This window comes from Ambystoma mexicanum, chromosome 1p (genome assembly GCF_040938575.1).
Source record: "Ambystoma mexicanum isolate Mex_15411 chromosome 1p, UKY_AmexF1_1, whole genome shotgun sequence".
NCBI classification, from domain to species: domain Eukaryota; kingdom Metazoa; phylum Chordata; class Amphibia; order Caudata; family Ambystomatidae; genus Ambystoma; species Ambystoma mexicanum.
Genome location: NC_090921.1, coordinates 24751946 through 24777298, shown reverse-complemented (window position 1 = coordinate 24777298; position 25353 = coordinate 24751946). Strand labels below are relative to the sequence as shown.

The 25353-nt window shown below is 45.5% G+C and overlaps 1 protein-coding gene across 5 annotated transcripts in view; it reads right to left on the bottom strand.

Moving 5' to 3' along the window:
- Positions 1-414: 414 nt before the first annotated feature.
- LOC138564559 (zinc finger protein 419-like) overlaps positions 415-25353 on the bottom strand; it is a 110025-nt gene continuing 85086 nt past the window's right edge. For 3 of the 5 annotated variants that reach the window (XM_069642920.1, XM_069642919.1, XM_069642921.1), the window contains 3 exons: positions 25149-25259; positions 22893-22991; positions 415-1623 (listed from right to left, as the gene is read on the bottom strand). In XM_069642920.1, the coding sequence (XP_069499021.1) occupies positions 953-1623; positions 22893-22991; positions 25149-25259 (881 nt within the window). In that variant the 3' untranslated portion in view covers positions 415-952. Of the gene's footprint in view, positions 1624-21074; positions 21203-22892; positions 22992-25148; positions 25260-25353 lie in introns of all 5 variants that reach the window. The other 2 variants (XM_069642922.1, XM_069642923.1) reach the window with 1 other exon arrangement.

Below are 25353 nucleotides of genomic sequence, written 5' to 3'. Positions count from 1 at the left end.
AGCTTGGCAACCCTGAGATCTACTTATCAGTGCATTTATCCAACAGCCAACCCCTGTAGGAAGACCTAAGGGTTCCGCGCGAGCATGCATTGTAGAAGCAGCGTTGTGGACCAGTGCAAGATCCAGTGGGCTTCTGTGATGGCCAAGACCGATGTGAGGGATCTATAAATCACAGGTCTAGGGGGTAGAGGGAAAGGGCAGACTGAATGGTGAAACCATAAACCGATCCCTGGGACCTTACTCAAAATCTAATCTCTGTGTTGTTGGTGCATAATTAAATGGAAAAGTGCATATGTACATGGGTCAAAGTTGTCCGTTGATCCCTTTGACGTGGCAGGTCACTAACGCCTCTTGACCCTTGTGAATTAGGGTTACCTGGCATTTCCCATTGGACGATTAACACAATTAAGCCACTTCTATTTTGTTTTACAAAGTATTGTTTTTAAAACATGTATTGCATTCTTTTGCCTGACAATTTTAACTCTTAAATCATAATCATTTATTGTTTGCTGTGGTTAGTAGCGTTTGGCAAACAGTATATTCTCAGGCAGGTCTGTCTTCCCATGAAATGGGTCACAGAATATGAGGAGTTCCCGCCTTGGCGTAACCATGGTAATCAATCCTGTGATAGTAAAACATGTGCAGCGTTCCTTAAGGATCACCTTTTCTAGCTCGTTGGGTCGTTCTGTTTACAGTCTCTTGACAATGAGCCCATCCCAGACACAAGGTGTAAAACGGTCTGTCAAGCTCTATGCAAGACACAGCCGTGCATATCCTTTCTCTGCATGCAGTGAACCAGTTTGTACACAGCCGTTGTCCTGGGCTAACGCAACCAACGTCGCATGTAGTTTGCAAGTTATGTTTTCATAACTCATCGTTGGAAAATAGCCAATCGACGCAGGGCTAGTCGTGTTTAGGAATTCCATGGTGGTGACGTCAGGTCACATGGATCTCAAGTGTGCTTTCTTAAATGCTCATTCAGGTGATGTTTCTGAATGAAGGTCTTCTCACACTTGGAACACTTATACGGTCGCTCGCCGGTGTGTATTCGGATGTGCTCATCCAGATAGTCTTTGCGGTTGAATCTTTTTTGACAGAAAGTGCACATGTAGGGCTTCTCCCCTGAATGTATTCTGTGGTGTGTGATGAGATGGCTCTTGTAAATGAAGCTTTTCTCACATTCAGTGCATGCGTATGGCCTCATTCTGGAGCTAGGTTTCACATTCCTAGTTAACTTTCCCTTGAGACTGTAGCTTTTTCCGCCTCTGTTTGATGGCAGTGTCCTCTGGTTTTGCTGCGTGTTTGGACGAGCTACAGGAAACGGCACATTCCTTAGAGTACTCTCCAGCTCATTAAAGGTGTCTGTTCTTGCTATCATAGGACTTTCCTGATGTAGAGTGAAGTGGAATGGATTGTTGAAAGTAGCGTCACACTCAGAATATTTCTCTCCTCTTAGTTCTGGGTAACATCCTGACCACATCTGGCTGTTAAGGTTTGCTTCATTGTTAGTGCTTTCTAGACAAACCGTATTTATTTTCTCTGAAAAAGCTTTACGCTGTAGAGTCCTTTCCGAACATTTTGCTGAATTTCCAACTTTCCTTTTTCTGTTCATGCTCTCATCCACTATTGGAAAGAAACAAGAGAGTCATTAGCAATCTACTCATATATCTAAAGAGAGAAAACATGTTATTCTGAACAGGGAAGACTTAAAAAGGTAAGACTGCAGTAATATACATTCAGTGGTTCAAAAGGAAACCCAAGATATATTGCAGTGCATATTTTATTCCCAAAACAATTTTCATTATAAATCTTCAAAAAGGATTTTGTGCCATTAACTTACCTGAAAAGGACTTAACCAACTGTCTAGTTACTGTGACGAATTGCAGGTATGTGTCACTTTTCCCCAATGGGCCTCCCCACCCCCCTGTGAGGCTAGGGAGGAGAGTCCGCTCGTCCAGACCCTTCCTAGGGGTCGAGGCAAGTAGGGCCTCATTGGGAGAGACTACCCCTTTGGGGACAAGGACTCCCTTTTCTGTGATGAACTCCCGATGCCATCTACCATCGCAGCATGCATGGAACTACATGCTGGGAAGGAATCATGTGGCATCTTTACCGTTGGCTGAAGGCAATGCAAAAAGAAATCTATTTGTAAAAGAAAAGGAAGATGCCTCTTTAACAAGAGATGTATATTTAACTGGAACAAGTAGGAGAGAAGAACAAGTTACTTACCAACTGTAACGTTCTTTCGATTGGATGTTCCTCCCACGTATTCCTCATCTTAGATATATACTTACATTAAGTTTTGCCTCTGAATTTTTTTCCTCTCTCCAGCAGAGGGCGCTCACTCGAGGCAGCGACGTCGATGTCCCTCGGCGGCCTCCGTCGAGCACCGACGTCATCTGTTGTATAAAGGCCTCGAGCGCGCCCGTTGGCTTCAGTTCTCTTTTTTCCGTATATCAGAGTCCATGACCATTGTTAAAGGTGTGCTTCTTTTGACCTCAGCCTCAAAAGAAATCAGAGTGTAAACCACATAAACTGTACTGTGGGGTAGGTTGGGAGGGTCGATGAGGAATACGTGGGAGGAACATCCAATCGAAAGAACCTTATAGTTGGTAAGTAACTTGTTCTTCGAATGGATTGTGTCCTCCCACGCATTCTTCATTTTAGATAGACTCCCAAAGCAGTTTTCTATTGGAGGCGGGAGTACAGATATCTTTTTAGTCATGTACTGAATGTAGCAGAGATTTGGCAAATAGACCTCCTTGAGAGGTAGTTGAGTCCAAAGCATAATGTTTTATGAAAGTATGCATGGATGACCATGTGGCTGCTGCACAAATATCTTGTACAGGGACACCCCTTTTAAGTGCTGTTGAAGTTGCCAAGCCCCTAGTTGAATGAGCTCTTAAACCCTCAGGGGGATCTTTTCCAGCGAGCCTATAACACTCTGTTATGGCTAAGATTATCCATCTTGATAATGTTTGTTTAGTTACAGGTAGTCCTAACTTACGACCAGTGTATCCCACAAACAGTTGGTCACACTGACGTATTTTTGACAATCTTGAGATATAAAAGCTAAGTGCCCTTCTAGGATCTAGCCTATGTAGTCTCTCCTCTTCCTTGCTTGTGTGAGGAGGAGGGTAGAACGTAGGTAGAATTATTTTCTGTGACAGGTGAAAGTCAAACTATTTTTGGCAGAAAAGAGGGCTTTACTCGAAGGACAACTTTATCTTTATGAAAGATGGTGTGAGGAGGACCACTCGAAAGTGCCTGCAACTCACTTACTCTGCGGGCTGATGTCAATGCAATTAGAAGTATAGTTTTTAGAGTAAGAAGCCTTAACGGGCAAGAATGTAAAGGCTCAAAGGGTGCACATGTCAGAAATTTCAGCACCAAATTTAAATCCTACACAGAAACTTGAAAAGGTATTGGTGGAAAAACAATGGGCCTTATTACATGGAATGCGGTAAGGGTTTACCGGTACCGGTAAGGGCACCGGTACCGGTAAACCCTTACCGCCTTACTACGAGGTCCCTTTGCGGGACCTGACCTCAACGGCTGGTTTTACTAGCCGTTAAGGAACGGGCCCGCAAAGGGACCTTGGTGCTAATTATGGTACCGCAATTTGCGGTACCGTAATTAGCTCCTCCATTCCCATTGAGCCCTATGGGGGCAGAAATGGGAATGGGGAAGTGCCTTGGTGAATGGGGAATTACCACCCCCGCTCACCTTGGAGTAGGGCGGTAATTCCGCCATCCACCAAGGCGGGTTACCGCATTCCGTGTAATGTGGCCCATTGTTTAAACTTTTTAGAAATTGTATTATTAAAGGTATCTTAAAATAAGACTTTTCTCCTGACGAGCGCTTGAAGATAGACATCGCTGCTACGTATCCTTTTATCGTGCTAACATGGAGCCCCAGATTAGCTAAATGTAACAGGAAAGATAATACCATTGGAATGTCACATTCAAAGGGATCCACATTCTTATCCCTGCACCAGTTACTGAACTTGTTCCAACGACACCGGTACAAAGATTTTGTTGCTGGCCTTCTGGCCAAAAGCAAGATCTCCATAACATCATCCGGAAGGTCCCAATCCTTGTATCTCAACCTCTCAGAAGCCATGCGTGAAGGTTGAGTATGTTGACCTCTGGATGGAGAACATGAACTCCCTCTTGCGAGAGAAGATCCTCTCTTTTTGGAAGACGTATTGGAGGGTAGATGGACATGTCTAGAAGGTCCGGGTACCACGTTCTCCTGGCCCAATCCGGGGCAATTAAAATCATGGTTTTCCCGAACTTCCTCAACCTCCTGATTACTTGAGGGATCACAGGGACTGGAGGAAATGCGTTTAGCAGTGGAAACTCCCAGTCCACTACGAATGTGTCTCCTAGAGCTCCTCTCGGGGGAAATTCCCTTGAGCAATACAGTTCGCATTTCCTGTTGACACTGGTCGCGAAGAGATCCACTTGAGGGGTTCCCCAAAGGGTGAAGATCTCCAGAAGGACTTCATGAGCTAACTCCCACTCGTGGGAGACTGTGCTCTGCCTGCTCAGAGCATCCACCGCTATGTTTTGCTCTCCTGCTAGGTGAATGGCAGATAGAGAGATCCCTTCTCGTATTGCCCAGAACCAGAGCTGCATTGCCTCTCTGCACAGTGGTAGTGACCCTACACCTCCTCTGTTGTTGAGGTAGTACATAGCCACTGGTTTGTCCATCATTATCGGGACATTCTTTCCCCGTACAGATGGCAGGAAGGCCTTCAGTCCTAGTCTGATTGCCCTCAGCTCCAATAGGTTGATATGTAGTTTGGACTCCGATGGAGACCAACGACTGCTGATCATCAACTCGTTGGTGTGAGCTCCCCATCCCGTAAGGGAGGCGTCCATCACTACTGTTATCTCCGGACATGGTTGCTGTCTGCAAGCCCACCATTGTAGATCCTGTGCCACCCTGGTTGGAACTTGCAAAAGGTCTGACATTTCCCCTGAGAACTGGGACCATTCAGTCCTGAGAGCCCATTGAAGAGATCTTATTCTCAATCTGGCCTCTGGCACCAGAAAAAATGCAGGATGCCATGAGACTGAACAACCTGAGAAAGTCGAAGGGTGGTAGATACTGGGCATTCTGGAATTTTGTTACCATCTGCAGAATGTGGTGAGCTCTCTCTTCGGGAGGCGAGGCTTTGCCCGAACAAGTATCCAAGACTGCTCCTATAAACTGGAGTTTCTGTGATGGTATCACGTTTGACTTTTTTAAATTCAGAGAAAACCCTAGTTTGTGAAGAAAGTGGCAAGTCTTGGATAGATGATCCCGGGCTTGTTCTGGGGAACGTGCCCTGATCATCCAGTCATCCAAATAGGGGTAGACATGAATCCCCCCTCTTCTGAGACTCGCTGCCACTACCGCCATCAACTTGGTGAAAACTCTTGGGGCGGAGGTCAACCCGATTGGCTGAACTCGAAACTGATAGTGAGACTTGCCAATCGCGAACCTCAGGTACTTTCTGTGCTTGAGATGGATCGGCACATGAAAGTAAGCATCCTGAAGGTCCAATGATACCAACCAGTCTTGAAGTTGGAGAGCCTGAAGGATCTGAGAAAGGGTCACCATCTTGAACTTGTCCTTCCTGAGGCACTTGTTCAAGTTTCTCAAGTCCAAGATGGGTCTCAGTCCTCCGTCCTTTGTTGGAATGAGGAAATATGGGGAATACCAACCCTTGTTCCTTTCCGCTACATGTACATGTTCTATTGCACCTTTCTGTAGCAGGGTAAAAACTTCCTGCAACAGGAGCAGGTCTGGATTTTTGGTAGAGTTGTATTCCGGTGGGTGATTCTGAGGTTTCTTTAGAAAGGGAAGGAAGTAACCATGGGATACTGTTTCCAGCGCCCAAGCATCTGAAGTGATGCTGCGCAATTCTTTCAGATGCTGTGAGATCCTGCGTCAAACCTCAGAGTGGTTTTGCGGCAGCTCCAGCAGCGGCTGAAGGGACAGATGCCGCTGCCGGGGAAGATCTAGCACCTCTTCCTCGCCCCCGAGGAAATTTCCTTTGCCCTCTTTGACTGGCCTTTCCCCTTCCTCTCCCAAATAAGGAGTAAAAACGAGAGGGATGACCCCTCCAGGAAGATGAGCCTGTGTAGGGGCGTTGCTGAGGTTGTCTTATAGCGGCACTGAGTGACTTTGCTGCTGCCTTGGAGGTCTGCAGCTTCTCCAAACTTCATCTGCCTTGCTGCCAAACAACCTCGAGCCATCAAATGGCATATTAAGAAGTCTAGATTGAACATCTGGTGCAAAACCTGACTTCCTAAGCCACGCAAATCTGCGTAGCACTGCGCTAGACGCCATGGATCTGCTGATACTGTCAGCAGTGTCCAAACCTGCTTTAAGACATTTTTCCGAAGCCTCCTTGCCATCCTTTATTATGGACAGGAAACCATCACGTTCCTCTCCTTCCGGGATGTGTTGAGCTGCCGCTGACATGCAGTCCCACAGAGTATAAGTGAATCTCGCCAGAGTGCAAGATACATTTGTGGATTTTAGAGCCATGCTCCCTGATGTAAAAACCTTTTTCGATCATGCATCGATCTTTTTGTCATCCCTATCAGGGGGAATTGTAGGGTATGCATCATTTTTTGTTGATGTGGCTGCCTGAACTACCAGACTCTCAGGAGATGGATGTTTACTCAAATACTCTGGGTCAGAGTTACAAGGTCTGTATTTTGCCACATATTTTTTATTCACTGCTGGAATGGATTCAGGTTTTTCCCAAGCAGCATTTACTCTCCTTTGCAGGGAAATATGAAAGGGAGTTATGGGATCTGGTTGAGGACCTCCTGACAAAATATCTGTCGTATCATCATCCTGGTATACAGGTGAGTTCCTACCCCATCCCATAAACTCTGTTACTTTGTTCATAAGTTTTCTGTAACCCAGATCAGCATGTTCTGCTGGATCTGGTTTTTCAAATTTGTATTCAGGGGACGTATCTAGTCCACTTGCAGACTGTAAACATTCATACAGGTCTTGCATTTTTGAGTGAGGATCGATTAATTCCCCAGGGACCTCCCTTGCACCATATTTTACTCCTGCTGATGAAACCTCAGGTTCATCATCTTCTTCATCCTCCTCATTTCCTGAGGACATTTCTCCATATATGGATGACATAGTTTGGAAAAAATCATGTCTGCTTTCTGGGTGAAATACTTTCTCAGGAATAGGTTTCACTCCTGTAATTGGTGTCGACATCGACAGAAGCGTCGATGGCTTCGAAGTCGTGGCCGTTACCTTTGATTTTATCAAGGCATTCTTCAATGTTTTCGAAGGCGCTACGAATGCTGTCAAAGGAATCTTCGAGGCAATCAATGTCGTCGAAGGAGCCTTCGAGGTCGTCGATAAAGTACTCGATTTAACTTTTTTCAGCTGGGTCATCGACCCCTTATACTCGACAGCCTTCGACGGAGGCTTCAAAGATGTTTTCGTCAAGGTTCTTAATGACGTATCAACGTCTAAAGTCTTTTTCTTAAGGTCTGCCTCCTGTTTATGCACTGGAAGGCTTTTCTTTTTAGGTGTTTGGGAAGAGTCCCTAGAAGACACCCTCGACATTTTCTTGTCGGATTTCCTAGTTTTAGACCTTCCCCTGTAACTTTTTTTGTGCGTAGAGGCATGATCTTCAACAGACATTTTTGAGGGGGTCTGGGCCACATTCTCAAAAATGTTCTTCATTGATGCTCTAAATGCTTCCCACTTTTTAGGGGAGTCATATTTTGTTGGACAAGTAATAACTTCCTCCGATGTAGTTGTGGAAGAAGAGGGAGATCGGTGTCGTCTTTTCTTCGCTTTTTTGGACGAAGAAGAAGAGGACTTCCTTGATCTACTCCTCGATCAGGATTTTTTATGGCATTTCGCCAAAGACTCAGCCGAGTCTTTCTTCCCTCTTGAAGAAAACTTTGAGGATTCCTCCCCCACCGCCAGTTTACCTAGTCTTTCTTTCAAGGCCTTATGGGTCATAGATTGACAAGAACCTCAGTTGTCGATCCAATGTTCGGACCAGAGGCACCAGAGGCAGTTACGATGAGGGTCGGTCAGCGACATTTTTCTTCCACACATTAGGCATTTCTTAAAACCTGTTTTCGGAGTAGACGGGTTCGAAGAAGACAACATAATTCACTGTGACTGAAGCGCCATTTTATCTCGATCCGAAGCGAAGCTAATGGAAAAACGGAACTGAAGCCAACGGGTGCGCTCGAGGCCTTTATACAACGGATGGCATCGGTGCTCGACCGAGGCCGCTGAGGGACATCGGCGTCGCCGCCTCGAGTGGAGCGCCCTCTGCTGGAGAGAGGAAAACATTTCTGAGGCAAAACTAAAGGTAAGTATATATCTAAGATGAGGAATACGTGGGAGGACACAATCCATTCGAAGGAAGAGAGCCTGGTGCGCAGCGGAAGCCCCTTGACATCATTACCCCTTGTGGAGGTGGAGCGAAGGCAAGTCACAGAGCCTGTGGCTTTCAACGAGGCAGAGAACGCCAGTACGAGACACCGGGGGCCTGGAGAGTGCAGATACGAGAAAGGCATCGCGGGGAAAGAGGGAGAAATTAGCTATCACCCGTACGGGAAGCGTGGAAAGCTTCCGATCACCAGCTCGAGTGCAGAGCAGTAACCCGGCGAGGGACCAGGAACGAGAATCCGATGAGTGAGAGGAACGAGAAAGCACACCCGATCAGGACCCGAGCCCACCACCACAGAGCAAAGTACCGGGTAAACCGTGAGAAGAGGGAGGCTGCCAAGACTGTATATTGCAGTTGTAAAGAAGTAACAAATGACCCGGTCAGGGAAGAGTGTTATTATATGACGAAAGACACTCATCCCAGTTCTAAGGATGAGATACCAAGATATATGATATGGCATTTATAACGCACCTATACTCAAGTGTTTCAAGGCGTGACGAGGCAAGGGAGGGGTTAAAGGGGGAAGACAGACAACGATCCTACTAGGCCAGGTGTCATTCAGATCGTGCAAGGGAAGGGGGGAGGGGGAATGTGCAGTACATTGGATAATAGAATAAATAGCAATAGGTAAAAGTACGGCCATCAGGTGGCAAGTGCAAGGGTAAGTGCAGACATCAGATGTCAAGTGCTGGTAGTGGGACTGTAGGGATACAGAAAACAGTCTCCTAATTCGGGGGTTGCTAGGAAGGCAGTGCAGGTGTGTGTGACTGGAAGGGGAGGGACCTGGGCCAGAGATCAGAGTGTGGCCAGGTAACCAGTGCAGTTACAGCCAGGAGGTCAGCAGGGGAGAGGAAGAGAAAAAGCAGAAGCAAAGAGAAAGGTTTTAAGGTGCTTACGGGACCAGAGATGGTTCTCCTCAAGTTTCAGGGGGGCTGTTCTAGAGGGAGGCTCCTGCCAAAGAAAGAGATCTACCACCAACACGTTGCTTAGAGAAGCGACTGACCCTGAGGGAGTTGGAGGCGGAAGAGCGAAGAGCTTGAGAAGGAAGATATTTAGGAAGAGAGAGTTGAAGATATTGAGGCCCCAGGCCTCAAAATACCTTGTGGACAATGCAGAGAGTTTTGTACTTAATCCTTGCAGCCACAGGGAGCCAGTGCAGGGATCCCAGTCCTGGAGAGATACAATCCCTGGGCTTGAGGCCAAGGACAAGTCTCGCAGTCCTGTTCTGGATGAGTTGCAGAGGGCGGAGAGTAGACGCAGGCAGATTTAAAAAGAGGCTGTTCCAATAGTCCAGCCTAGAGAGAACCAGAGCTCTGGAGACAGTGAGCTTCTGGGGGGAAGGAGAGGAAAGGAAGAATACCTCTGAGGAGGGGCAGCTGGTAGTGTGACTTCTTAGAGACGTCAGAGATGTGAGGAGAGAAGGAGAGTGTGGAGTTGAAGATGACCTGAGGTTTTTAGCCTTACAGGTGGGAGCAGGAAGTGGGCCGAGAGAGGCCGACCAGAGAGTGACAGGAAGAGACAAACCAGATAAGAAGAGAAGTCAGAAGCCAGCAAAAGAGGGGTTTAAGCAGCCCGGGTGGGGAACAAACAGAGATTGGAAACAAGTTCCCTGAGAGGAAGGGAATAAACCATTTGACCTCAGAATTTCAGGCTGGAACAAATCTAACATAAGAATATTTAATGGCAAACAGGATCTAAAAATCTCAAATGAACAAGATAAAAGAGACTACGGGCCTCATTATGAGGTTGCCACTCTGGTAACAACGGTACCGTTAAGCATGCCGGTACCATTGTTACCGGACCGGCAAACTACGAGGTTTGCTCGCGGGTGCCTTTTCGCCAACCAGGTCTGACCTGTCGGGCGGACCGGCACCCACAAGCCAATCATGTCGGATGCACCGACCTCCCCATTCCCATTGAGACCTATGGGGCTCGAATGGGAATGGGGAGCATTTTTTTCTGGTGCCTGGGAATGGGCAATTACCAGGTACGCCGGGGCTGTAATGCCCTGGTAATTGCCCATTCCCGGGCTCCAGAAATAAAATGACTTGGCTACCACCGGAGTCATAATGAAGCCCAATGTAAGACAGAGAAGTAATGATGAAGAAAGAATAAAAAGGGGTTTAGGATAAACCCACCTCAGGGAAGCGTCTACCATCCCCTGCAGAACTCCTGGCTGAAACTACACTGGTCACCTGGATAACCTCTGATCTCGAGCCCAGGTCACCTCCCCCACCAGTTGCACACCTGCACTGCCTCCCTGGCAACCCCCGCACTTGGGGACTGTTTTCTGTATCCCTACAGCCCCCCACCAGCACTTGACACCTGATGTCTGCACTTACCCCTGCATTTGCCACCAGCTGCCGTACTTTTACTTATTGCTCATTTAGCTGGACAGCAGCTCCAAGTTGGGTAAACAAGTTCAATATTAGTGCCAACATCTTTCCTGCGAGAAGCCAAATGAGTGTTTGTTTTAAGAACAAGGACCATGTACTGCACTGCCCTCTCCCCCCACATTTTTCACTTCCCCGTTCCCCTGCACTTGCGCGATCTCAATGTCACCTGGCCTAGTAAGATCATTGTCTCTGTCTTCACTCTGTTCCCCGTTCCTTGCCCCGTCGTTCCTTGAAACACTTGTTTATAGGCACGTTATAAATGCCATATCATATCATACAAGTGATGACAAGAGTGTGAAAACGTACCTGAAGGGAAGTTATTGTAAATATAGTCCCACAGAAAATACGAAAACCCAAGACTATTGATGTGATTATTATCACCCCTATCTCCAGAGCCCCTCCTCCAGCCCCAGGGGAGTGTCCAAGAAACCCCTCCCCAGCAGGGGCTGTGGTAGGAATAGAGATGGGGCAGAGCATAGACCTGTCACTATGCATCAATAAAGAGTCGGCAACAACCCCCTGCAGTCAGCGACTACTCTCATTAATCTGCCCAGGAGAGGATTGCCAATGTCACAAATATTTCATTGATAGTCCACTGCTCACACCATCTAGTAACCCTCCATAAGTCAATTAAAAGACATGGACCATATAGAACACATCAATACATCTACTTAGATGTTCATGTTCAAACGCTTCTGACAAGACACTCAGTAGTGAGCACTCAATGAATGCTTCTTACATTAATGCATGAAGTAAATCTTTAGTAATGAGAAATAATTAATAAAGAAACATCACTGCCACAATGGTCACTATGCACAACACACTTAAAATGCAAAAAGCCATTAATGAAAAAGCAGCAATCGTTGTCATTGCCCCTACATCTACTCCAGACTATAAACTGATCAACCTTCTCCAAGATATCACAGTCACCTAAAAACAAAACTACCTGTCTCACCAGGTCTTGCTAGGCAAGCTCGCCAAATCTGGCTAGGCAATCTCCAGAGAAGAGCCTAAAAGCACCTCCCCTTTCCATACCCTCTCTATATTTCTCAATGTGAGATCAGTGAAGGGTAAAGAACCTTCCACACTCACTATCGGTCACAGGCAGGCGGGTGGGAGCTGGAGGAGCCAGAAGTGACTTACACAGTCCAAGCAATACCACAAATCATCAATATAAATCAGCATGGTCGTCATCGAAAAGCATAAGAATGGAGGAAAAATGCTCCAAAGAGTGTTAGTCCATTGAGACTGACCATGGTGCCAGCATGTAGCCAATTAGAATTGAGGTTTTGAGCTGTCTTGCCTTGGGTGGAGAAGTATAAAATATTCCCCATTCAGCTCAATCAAAAATACAACCTCTGCTCAAAGGTCAGTCGACAGAGTCCCTTATGGACTCAAAATGGCTCTGAAAAGCCCACAATTCTATTTAGTGGCTTTACGGTCCAGCAAGGCAAAAAGAGGGCCATCACCCATCCCCTCTGCTCCAGTGCTGCCCCCTCTCCAGTCTTCTGTCTGCCTCTTTACCTTCTTGCCAACTCCTGCTCTGTCAACAGCAAAATCTCTTTGGAGGACTCAAATGCAGCCCTTTTTAAATTCTCTGGGCTCTCACTGTTAACACCTACTATAGCTCGAAGCTGGGCAGCAGCTCCAAGTTGGGTAAATTAGTTCAATATCAGTGCCCAACATCTTTTCTGCGAGAAGTCAAAAGAGTGTTTGTGCTGAGAACAAGGCTAATGCACTTTTCACCCACTTTAAAAAGCTTGCAACAGCATAAGGCTCCACAGGAAGTTCTGTAGTCTTTTTGCAATTTTGTAGTTCTTTCATATTGTTATCTCAGTCTTTGTTTACTATTTATCAGAACAATTGGTGATCATCCCAGAAAGCCAGGAGAGCAGTCAACAGGTTGTTTACACTAAGTGTGGCACAGTGTTATAATGACAAGGTTGCTCGTCTCAGACTCTCAAATGAAAAGGCTTCGGCCCATGGCTCAAATAGGCCGCTTAATGAACGGTTAGACATGAAATTGCATGTCACTATTCAAGAAGAACTACAAGAATGTATCTCAAAGACTATCCAAGAAGTTTATGCCAAGAAATATCTCTACTACAGAGAAAGCATGTAAATGAAAAGCCCAATGGAAGATCAAGAAAAGACAAGTCCTTCTCTTGGCCTATATTTACTCTAGTTATGTTTAGTGGTAGCGTCAGATAGAGTTCGTTTGGATGGAGGGCATTTTTACTTTGGAATTGATGATGACTGACGGGCACCTTTAGGTTCCGTAAATAGGTAGGGTATTCTCTTTAGAAATCGGGAAAGTTAGGCCTTTTACTTATAAAGTTTAATATAGGTATTGTATAGGAAAATCCTAGATCCACCTAGATGCTCCTTATTCGAGGATCTTAAGAATACACTGGAACCTACTCTTTGTAAGCCCCTTGCAGAATTTAGTATGGAGTGTGTGACTATTCTTGAGAATGATGGGCTGAGTATAAGCTGTCTTATTGAGAATCCAGGAAGGGTAGTTAAGAAAATGAAGTTAGATCAGTGGTATAGTGGCCAAGAACAATTAAGAGTATATAATAAATTGCATAATGGGTTGGTCAAACAATATAGATCATATTTGAGTCTTCTGGAATATATATTAACATTTCCAAACTGTAACTTTCGGAGAGTATATATGAGGTTCCAATTTTAACCTTCTTGGAACACTGCATAGATGCAGTCGGATGACAGACAATACTAACCATAATCGTATTTCCAGTGCTTGCATCTCCTTAGATTCACATGCTGTGCATATAGTCTGACCTCTAGTGGTAATATCAGAGAATTGCATCTTTTTTTCGAAGGTCGTGGTGGGATGTGTGGAGGAACGGTAGCAAAGAGATGTCTTTAAACCACCTGACCCGCTTGAAAATCAGTCTTACAATGAGTGCCTTAGCAGTAATGTTGAATGAAAGTGTGAACAGAAGTCCAGGTAGCCACGTTGCAAAAAGAAACAAGAGGAACATTTGCAATAAAAGCTATATAGTAGCTCCTGTGCCTCGAGTAGAATGTGCTCTAGACGTAAAAGGTAAAACTCTCTTAGCTAGAGAGTAACACATTTGAATGCATTGAACAATCCATCTAGAGATTGCCGGCTTAGAGACCGAGCCTGCTTCTCTACCAGTGGCAACAGAGACAAATAATTGCTCTGTCTTTCTAAATGTTTAATCTTATCAAGGTAATATACATTACTGCTCTCCTAAGAGCCAGTGTATGGAGGCTACTTTCAGCTGTTAGTCGGATTATGAAAGAAAGTTGGAAGTTCGATGGATTGTTTCACACAGAACTTGGAGATGCATGTGGGTGCACCGCGTGGGTGTGTGCGTAGCACCACTTTGTCCTTATGCATGGTAACAAATGGGTATGAAACTGGCAGAGCCTACAGTTCACTGACTAGCCTAATAGAGATCATAGCCACCAAAACAGCTGTCTAATAGGTGAGAGCCTTAAGAATAGCTTTGTGCATTGGCTCAAAAAGAGCACCCATTAGTCTTGTAAGAACAACATTCAAGTCCCATCCAGGAGTTGGATTAGAAATAGGAGAGTGAAATCTTTTACCCCCTTCCATAAATGCTTTAATCACTGGGATTTTCCACCAGGGAATTTTGCTCTGAGATGTAGTGTAAGCAGACAGGGCAGCAAGGTGGATCTTTAGTGAGCTAAAAACAAGTCCTGTGTCTAAAAGGCGTGTTAGATAAAGGACTGTGTGTATGTGTGAACAGTCAATAGGGTTGATGTTCCTAGTACTGCACCAAATGGCAAAGCACTTCCATTTACTGGAATAACAGAGTCTAGTATTAGGTTTCCGTGCCTCTTTAAGACTGTCCATACACCTTCGAGGTAGCTTGAGATACCCAAACTCCATGCTGCCAAGTTGAGCGTTTGAGGGACTATGTGCAGTGTTGTTCCGTGGTCTTGGGGCAGCATGTTGTTCAGGCAAGGCGGCTTCATCGGAGGAGAAAATGACTTCTCATGAGATGTGAGAACTACAGCTGATGAGCCCTCAATGATGCTATCGGGATTAGTGTAACTTGTTCCTGGTGCACCTTGGGCACTATCCTGTTGAGAAGGGGAACTGGGGAAAAGTGTAAACAAATTGTCCTGACCACGTTATCCAGAGACCGTTCCCCTTGGACTTTCTCTGGGGGTATCTGGAGGCGTAATGTGGGCAATGCACGTTCTCTAGTGTTGCAAAATGTTTGATGCCTGGATGACTCCATTCTTCAAAAGACATGCACCACTAGTGTTCAATGAGCACCTGCAAGTCTCTGCTGAGCACGCTTTCCGTACGGTTCCCTGACGACTGGCCACATATTGAGGTATCTGGAACATGTTTTGAACCCTCTCATTGGAGGGGAAGACAAGCCTGTCTTCTGTCCGAATAAGGGCCCCAGAAATTGTTTGATATGCCTGGAGACCAAACTTGACTTTTTCTCATTGATGGAGAACCCCAGGCTGAAAAGAAGATTTATTGATTTTTAGGAGTTAACTAGAGACCCCTGGTGCGAGTCTTCACTTATGAGCCAGTCATCGAGATAAGGGTATACTGGAATGGACTGCCTGCACAGGTTTGGTGCCGCCACTGCCAGAACCCGAGTAAACACCCTCGGGGCTGAGACAATGCAGAAGGGGAGCCCTTTGAATTGATAGTGAATGTTCTCCAGTGTGATGCTGGAAGCAGCTCAGAACTTTGTGTTGACATCCCTGCACATTGTTTAGCTAGGATCTATGTGATCACTGCAACCCCCATAATTATGACGTCCGAAAAATGGTGACTTTTTAATTTTTTTTATTTAACCCCCTTTACACCACATAGATATGCGGGGGGAGAACCCCACGCAGCACCCCTCCCCATTCCCATATTACTATAATATCACATACCCCCCCCACCACACATATATAGGTTGTGTAAGGCGCGTGTTAATTTAAAAAAATAAGTGGACATTTCGGCCGTTGTAATTATGAGGGTGACATTTTGGGCCATTACCGTTTAGCTTTAGTTGGGAGTGCAAGCATAGGTTTTGGATACAGACATTTTAGTTGAACTCTTTGAAGCAGACGTTCGTTAGTTTTGTTCAGGTAGGGAAATCCCGCCTTAGCAGAGGGCAAGTTAGGTCTTCAACCATCCTGATATTTGATTTAATAAAGTATTCTATTTTAGACTTCAAGTCTGTTGTCTGTGTCTTGCTTCATGATGCCTTCACACAGTGCACACCGTGGCCTACATGAGATGCTCTACGATGCCAGAGACTGTTAAACCCCAAGACTGGGATGAAGAAAATCTGGATATACATCATTATCACATATTAAAGGAACATGTCCCTTCAAATCAAGATACCAATCCACTTGGACGAGTTTGTTGAATAGTGTGTGCTTGGCGAGACCTGGAGAGGGAGGGGAAAGCATATGCATGCAAGGGAAGACTCAGAGCCACGTAACACCTGAAGAAGGCAGAGTGAGCATAAGCCAGAATGTCAGCATGTTTCAAACTCTCCCGATACTGAAGAGCGGGATGCCAGAGCTATGGCAAGCCCTGTGATGAATCCTGCAGAGCCAACACTTATCCCCAGCCTAATGTCGCCTCCCATGTGGCCAGGGGAAGGCATCTGCTACCTGATCCTGACCTTGGGGGTGGTATTCTAAGGGTGGATCACATGGGAGGACATGGCTGTCAGGGGAGAGTGGTGACTCCAGCAGGAGAGAAGCAGTGTTCTTTTCTTTCTGGCGAAGAAGATCCTTTAATGCCAGAGTTTTTGAAGGCCTGATGTCTTTATACAGAACCATTTAATTATAAAACTCTGAAAACTACTTTGGTCAAACAAAACCCTATTCAGTCTTCATGTGTGCATGATGCACCTAGAAGATATCTAACATCTAATGTTCATGTTAATTATTGTTTACATAAAACTGTCCAACACTGTTACTTGAAATCATTTAGAACTTCTTTGGAGTCAAAGTCCCAGAAAGCCTCAAGTACTGAGACGAGGAAGAGGAGCAAGGAGTCAATGTGGAGGGAATGGGACACCAAGTGTAAAGCTCAGTCTAATTGTCAGGGTCCAAGTCAGCTGTGTGGGACGTTTAAATGTGAGATCACCTGCAGCTGACAGATCGGAGAGGGAGAGAGGAGAAAGGCTGCAGAGTGTGCAGAGTGCAAAGTGAGTCAGGAGACAGAAGAAAGCCCACAGGGAAGAGCCGTGCAGAGAACATGTCTGTCAGTAGCAGACTGGGGGCTTTTCGGGACCAGAGAAGAGGAACTTCGGTGAAGTAATGGTGAATGGTGTGCAGCAGGGTCCAGGGAGGCGCCATCCAGAGGAGCTGTGCTGGTTCTGTCAGCAAGGGACTCAGGAGCCGAAACGGCAACCAAAGGAGACTCTGCAGAGACAAGGAAGCTGGCCATGCGAAAGCATCTCACAGCAGCCACGCAGTGTACCACTGAGTCAGCCTAAACAAATAGGGAGCCCCAGGACGTGTGAACATGTTAAAGAAGAACATTTGGGAAGACGTTTGAATACCGACCAAATAGAATTGAAACGAAAAGGCAAATAGGGCTCAATTCTCCCGATATAACATGTCAGCTGGAGGAACCCTTGAACCAGCATTGCCTAAGCCAAAAGACATTACCGAAAGAAACAAAGCAGCACAAGTTGTACGTTTCTCCCGACACAAGATGTCAGTTGGGGGCAACCTGGAATAAGCATTGCCAAGAGTAAAACAAAAGACTGAAAGAAAGGTTGACAAGCAGAGCTTGAACAAACCATAATATATGGAATGTCAGTATGGGGGGAAATTGGTACAAGTAATAATTTAAGTCAACAAATCTGTGCTAATGAAGAAGCGAAATTGTGTGATACCAAAGAAGAATGTGAATGTTGCACAGAGGCCTGATAAGAGCATCAGCTAGTGAACCTTTTTGGAAAGAGATACCTGGCAGGAGAGTACACCAGGGGATGTGTGTGAGCCAAAATGGGAGATATTCCTGGCAGGAGAGTACACCAGGATTTCAAGAGTTTTGGTTGCACATTTTCCTGGCAAGAGATTGTACCAGGAAACTCACTTTGAACTGGTGTGGTGAAGAGAAACTTTGTCATGTGAAGTTGTTGTTTTAATGAACATTTTATCAATCAGACAACTTTAAAAAGACTTGTATTTTGCCTTACTTTAATTCATATGGAAGAACGACATTTGTTTAACCATTCTGAAAAGTAGGAAAGACTTTCCTTTGCCATATTTCAAACAGTGCTGCGGAAAAGGCATTCTGTTTTGCCATCATGAAAGAGTACGAGAGACTTATTTATTCTATTCCAACCAGGTTTGTGGAAGAGACATTTGGTTTTGCCATCCTGAGGAAAGTATTAGGAAAAAGAGACATTTACAGTGCCTTTAAGAGACTGTTCTTAAAACAGAACACTGTGAACAATTTTCCTTAAAAAATCCAGGGAAAGGGAACCAACCCATGGACAAAAGGATTATTTGTTTTTTGCAAATTGTTATTAAATTGAGATTGGAAACTTTTATCTTGCATATTTTGTTTGTTTGTACTAGTGTGATGGTCAGATTGACTGGTCAGCCTGCTTTAGTTTTAGTTTCCTAGGAAGGGACACTCGCTTTAGGTTAGGGAAAGTTAGGCCTTTACCCAAACCCCTTTCTCTTAATAAAATGTTGAGAATAGTACCACTTTATGTATACCTCTCATTTCTGACCCCTCACAGTCCACAGTGAGAGAAGCAGGACGGACAGGAGCCCGGATCCATGGTGGACAGCTGGTCCACAAACCATTGCCGATACCACGGCAGGTGTATCGCAGCAGGGTATCCGGCCAGTTCTTGGAACACCAAGCCCCGATGAAGAGAAAAGAAAATCAGAGGGGGAGAAAGCCGACAGAGACAAGCTGAGTCTGCGAAATCGGAGAGTAGATACCAGAGGTATCAGGCTGGCGAAGACGTTCCCGTTCACACGAGAAGGTAACAGGGTGAACGAGAATAACCGGAGGCCCGAGGGAATCATTATGCTGTGCAAACCACTCACCTCAGTGGAGGTCATGAGGCAAAGTTAAATCTGAAACTGATGAACTTAAAGGGTTGTGGTACAAGATAAAGGATTACTCAAGAGTTGACTAATGAGAGAAAAGAACAGTGGATAACCATACCCTGGGAAAAGGGGAAAGAAGCTCTACATTCGGTGCATGAAGCACATAATATAACAGAGAGAACTTTATGAACCAATGTTCATTGGAACTATTCAACTAAATCAAATAGCAAAGCAAGTAGAGCAGCAACCCAGAAAATAGTGCTTATAAAAGATCCCCAAAAGGGATTCCCAAATAGGAGGAAAAAGGCAATTATCCTTTTGAAGAGTAACAGAGACTGATCCAAGAAATCACAAGAGACTATTTGGGGATTATGTATTAATCAAGAATTCTACAGAATGATACTAGAGTCCTTCTCCTGACTTAAGTTAGTTTTCACAGTGGTAGGATAAGCTAGGTTAGCTTTGGACAGTGGCCACATTCCTTTGGACATTCACACATGACTGACAAGCACCTTAGTTAGTAATATAGGCAGGAACCCCCCATAGTGATAGGGAAAGGCGGGCCTTATAATTTTACTATAGTATAAGTTAGTCAACATAATGTCCTCTGAGAGTCTCAATCATTCTTCTGGCTCGCCACAGTACCTCACAGAGATTTTAAAGACTCAAATGTGATCCTCGCAGGGGAGAGGTACCCGGCACTGGACAAGATGCCCTGAACCCCTCTAGAATTGAGAAACCAAGTTATATTGTATTCCTTGCTTATTATTTTGCCCCATCCTGTATAAGATTACCCCAAAAACCAAATGAAAGTTATTTCACTTTTTTCTTGGCATACTTCTTGATCCTGACAGCTCCCCCTCCCCCCCAGCCCTCCGCAAGACACTGGCTGCACTTATTTGCTAGTATTTTTAACCTCATGCAATACTTCAATACATTGTAACATATTTCACTATATTAAGTGTATTGTAGGGTGTGTGTGCGTGTGCCTACTTGTACCTTGTTGCTGGTCTCCACCCATCTACATGCAAAGCCCGACCGCTCAGCCAAACTACTAGTTATGAGAGTTAGGACTAACTTGATGGACACCTGGCTATTTTGCTACTCCCCTCACCACTGGACTCTGTAAGAGCACCCCTAACGTGTGTGGAAGGAGTAGGGAGACGTACAAGCAATGAAAAGGAAGCTTTGTTGTGTTTACACTTCTATTCCTTTAGCCTTGTTCCTATGTACGACTTCTGCACTGTTAGGAAAGATTGTCCTTAGGTGCAATTTTCCCTCCATTTGTGAACCCCCCAAACCTTTTGTTTGGCTTACCTATCCTGACTTTTTCCAGTGGATGCAACTGTCTTCAGTTGGACTCCTTTGGGCTTTGCTCATCTGTTATGGGGAAACTGACACGTCCTTCAGGTTGTCAGTACTGGGAAACTAAGTTTCCCTTAGTCTTCCACTATGTTGCCATTTCTTGGTAACTATTTAATCTATGTGCCAAGTACATTACAGTACCGCGCGTAGGGATCATTTTGTTTTATGGCCCAAGCTCCCTCTAAGGATTTGTTGGTGTTCGTACAAGTGTACCTAGGACGAACTGGTGGCAGCAGTTTACATAAAGTATTTTTACTTTGTTTTTAATGGACCATACAGTGTTTACCACGTTTGGCCCAAGATATGATATGGCATTTTTAACACGCCTATGCACCAGTGCCGGAAATGGCCGGCCACAAAGTCACACCGAACCTCATAAGGAGCTAAGTATCCTTAAGAAGAAAGCAGACTCGAGGAACTGCCGGTGACGTGCTTGGAAGGTTTGGCACCCCGCTGTTGTACCGTCGGACCCCTGTTTCTTCATCAAAACAAGCAGGTCTGCAAGGGCACTTCTCCCCTTTGGAGTAGTGGGAACAACTACTCTTGGCTTCTCCTACTTACCCTCGCAGAGAGCCTGTTCGGAAGTGTTCCTGGGCCATCCAGTGAACTGACCAGCTCAAACCCAGAGTATCGCACAGGAACGCTGCCGTGTCGAGTTGTGAATAGCTAGCTTGCGGTCCTGGTCCCTCTCCTGCCAAAACTCGTTGTCCTAGCTCCTCTGGGTCACGATTTATGAGAGTGTGCCATGCTGCGAGCATTTGTGGTACCTGCATTGCCCCGCTATGGTCCTTTCCTACCGTGTCCTGAGATGAGAAGCACCAGAACAATCCTCCTTCTTCCTTCAAGGGCTGCTGAGAAAACGCAAACATCCTGTCACGGACGATCGTCCTGTACCACAACTGCTGAGAGCTGGAGCGTCCGGAAACTGCAGGGGTAAGAACAAAAGGCAAAGTGGGCTAGACTGCCAAAGTTTGGTTTGGACTGTGTCACGGGTCAGTGAGTACTTTCCTAACTTACCGTTGTCCCCCTGGCACATCCATTCACTTCTACGCACAAGTGTCCCTCAAAAGATACTCACCTTGGCTGGGATAGCCTGCAGCCCCCAGCTATTCCCGAACTCTGAAAGCCGCTCTATCTGCAAGGGTAGACCCTCTTCTCTTCTAGGAATAGGAACGTATTCTTCATCGCCTCAAGCACCTTCCGGAGCATCTACAGCCCCCTGAAGAGAACCAGCTGTCTTTGTTGACGTACAACCGCGCGTTGTGAACGCACAACTGCACTTTGAGCGCTAGGCTCCTCACTTCGTAGGGCTGGACTACGTAAGTTAGGGATTGTTAATGAAGGACTGCCTAAACTGTTATCTGTGTTGATTTAACCCCTTTGCTGTTACAGGGCGTGGTTATTTTCTCTCCCATCATCAGCATTAGGCTAATCACATTATTGTATATATGATAGATATTATATATGAACGTGTGTGGTATTGTTTTTGTTTCATAACTGTGGTTTAATCCTGTTTTGTTATAAAGGTCTATAATACATTTATTTTTGATATACACCTGTCTGAGTGTATTCTGAGGAGTTTTACTGTGTGTGCCCATTGGCCTTCCGATCACTCTCACCCCTCCTGAGACTTTGGGCCTGATTACGAGTATGGAGGTAGCCCTGGTGCTATTAGCGCCATGGCTACCCCATACCGCATACCAGGTCCGGGTTCCCTGAATGGGGACATACCGGGTCATTCCAACCTTGGAGTACCTGGTATTTCCCCATTCAGGAAACCCATCCCCATTCCCATTCCCATTCGAGCCCCCATAGGGCTCAATGGGAATGAGGAGGGAGCTAACAACGGGCACGTTAATAACGGGCCCATTGTTAGCTCCCTGCTCCTTTAGCGGCTCCCGCTAAGGGACCTTGTAATGCGGCGGTAAGGGGTTAACGGCACCGGCATCCTTACGGCGCTGTTAACCCCTTACTGCCGACCTCCTAATGAGGCCCTGAGTCTTGAACGCCTGCCAAGCTACCATAGATTGGTCTGGTTTGTCCAGAAGGTTCCCCTGTTCCACCAAACTAGGGTGGCCTCCTAAACTTCTGCCCACCAGGTCAGAGTTTAGAAATCCATCTTAACATGCACCATCACTGAAACGTGAACTGAACTTTGGCATTTTAATATAATTCCACCTGGAGAGAAATACCCCTGAATGGAGACGGATGGGGGAGGGGAGATCTGTCTGGCACCAGCAAAGTGGACATGAAAAAAGCCAGGCATGAGCTTGGACTTCAACGGTTGCACAAGAAAAACACTTCAGTGCCCCTCTGTACTAGGGAGGACATGCTGTGGGTATGAAGGAAGGGGCAGGGGCTGAAAGTGTTAGTTATTACTCTTCAGGTTGATGTGTTATGTTCTGGGCGATCGGTTCACGGTCACTAGGGAGGACTTCTTGCTATCATTCTTGGAGCCCTACAAATAAAGACAAGTTCTTCTCCACACACATGAAACATTTCAGAGAACAGGTTCCTGCTGAGAGCAGAGAGGTTGATTTCATGGGTGTAGAAAGATTTTAGGTATAACATACGGCGTGTCGATCCACAGAAGTGAAATATGACAATTGACTGACCTGGGGGGGTCTGGATGCCGTCCATTCTGCTGCTCGCCGGATGGTCCATGCAGTAGGCATCCGTCTCATCTTTTATTTGGAATGCAATTGTCTCATATCCTGTTGTAGACAAACGAAAAGTAAGGCCAGGTAAGAGATGCGCTTGGTTTTCTCTGCTTCACACTAGTGTAGGGGTTGGATACGATGAGGATTGTGGTTGTTCTCCCTGGGCTGTGGAGCACTCGGCTGAGCAGCAACTTTGGCAGCCAGTATTGCACCGCAGCAGTTATGCCCAAGGCCCACCATGGAGCCAGCAGGGACAGCCGATGGCTCTTGCCAGTATGCTTAACACTTGGAGGATTTGAGTGTCGCCAAGTGAGTGAATAACTATTCATCCTGTTGAGCCGTAATTCATGGTTTTATCGAAGTTAATTACTCTGTGGTCATTTTTGGACAGGTTAACTACTATGGGAAAGTAAATCAATGTCTTTAAGGGTAATGCAGTACACAGCGGGTGTAGGGGTGGGGGTGGGAGTGCGAGTACGGGGGAATCGCCCATTAAAAACTAAATGAAAGAAAGAAATACTAAGTAACTGTTGAAGTTGCCACAGAGTAATTTACTATTTGGATAAAACCACGTGAACCCCACAGAACGTGATGTAAGTGTGTCTGACTGTATGTGCATTGGTCTCTGGCAGCGGAAAAGAAGTCTGTGTACACGCAAAAGCGGCTCCTCTAAGGAATGGTCTCATTATGTGAAACGCCAGTAGGAAAAGGGAGAGGTTGGACAGAACATGGCTTTATAAGAAAGAAACCTACAGAATCCGCCTAGCCACAACATGTGAGAAATGGAGCACAATCTGTGTAGGTTTCCTGCCTGAGAAAAGAATAGGCAGAGACTCCAAGGAACCACTTGTTGGGGTCCCCTCTCTTTGCCAAGAAACACTTGAAACTCACGGCCATGCCTTTATGGTCAGTTTGAGATAAGTGTGCTCCTTTGCCCCGTGGTGTGTTAATGTGCAGTAGTGGGGACAACGCTATAATATAGATTCCAGAAAACACAGAACTCCCAGGATTGGAGTACCACAAGGGGACCAGTCACAGTTAAAAGATAAGTATCAGGTTTATTAGGTCACAAAGGTAAAAACTATTTAAATAATGCGGCCCACAGTACAAACGATTTATAACAAAGAACAAACTCGAACAGAAGTTACGTGACAAGCTTGGCTAGCTAGTTAACAGTGTATCAAAATAAACACACAAAACACAGAACGGTACATATCAAATCAAGGGTGTAGTACCCTACAATAGTTAGAGTCAATGTGTCATAAATTTGTATCTCTGGTTAAAATACAGAGAGATATCTCGACATGTTTCTGTTCCTAGAATTAGTATGGAACATTCATCCCTGACGGTACCGTCCCTGACTTACACAGAGCTTTCTCACTCCAGCGGACTGTTTACAGCATTAGCGCTGATCGAAGGATTTCCTCCAGTATTTGCCGCCCGACGTGTAGGATCGACGGCCTCCGATTGACCCCCGGTCTTCTACCTCCTACTACCTTCCAGTAGAGAGCACCCACAGGCATCATTGGAGATGCTATGAAATCTTCATTGTTAATATTTGTCTTTCACTGTTAACTTGGTTACGTTGTCATCTATGTACCTCCTGATGAATGTTCCATACTAATTCTAGGAACAGAAACATGTCGAGATATCTCTCTGTATTTTAACCAGAGATACAAATTTATGACACATTGACTCTAACTATTGTAGGGTACTACACCCTTGATTTGATATGTACCGTTCTGTGTTTTGTGTGTTTATTTTGATACACTGTTAACTAGCTAGCCAAGCTTGTCACGTAACTTCTGTTCGAGTTTGTTCTTTGTTATAAATCGTTTGTACTGTGGACCGCATTATTTAATTAGTTTTTACCTTTGTGACCTAATAAACCTGATACTTATCTTTTAACTGTGACTGGTCCCCTTGTGGTACTCCAATCCTGGGAGTTCTGTGTTTTCTGGCATCTATATTATAGCTTTGTCTCATTCTATAAATATGGATCATTGTCCTCCCGGGCACAGACAAAATATACATTGCTAACTACCCTTAGTCTTTTGTATACCGGGCTTCCTCCTTCTATAAGTTGTAGTGGGGACAACGCAAGAAAAACCTTGTAGCATATATGAACTGAGAATCGATCACTGCAAAGAAATGCAAAAGGCGGAGTGGGCATCGTGGCCTTCTTGGAAATCGGAAGTGTTGGTAACTCACCAGAGCCGCAGTCGGTGCCGCTTTCCCCGGTTACTGCGCCCAGGTGATCAATGAAGAGGGCGCCTGGCTCTTCTTTCTTCAAGCAAAGGTCTGCGCTGAGAAAGGGGAGTCCTGTGCAATGAATAAAACAGGATACTAACCAGTCTGACGCTGCACACAGGGAAAGAAGCATAAAAAGCAGGCTATGCAGATCTGACATCTGTGG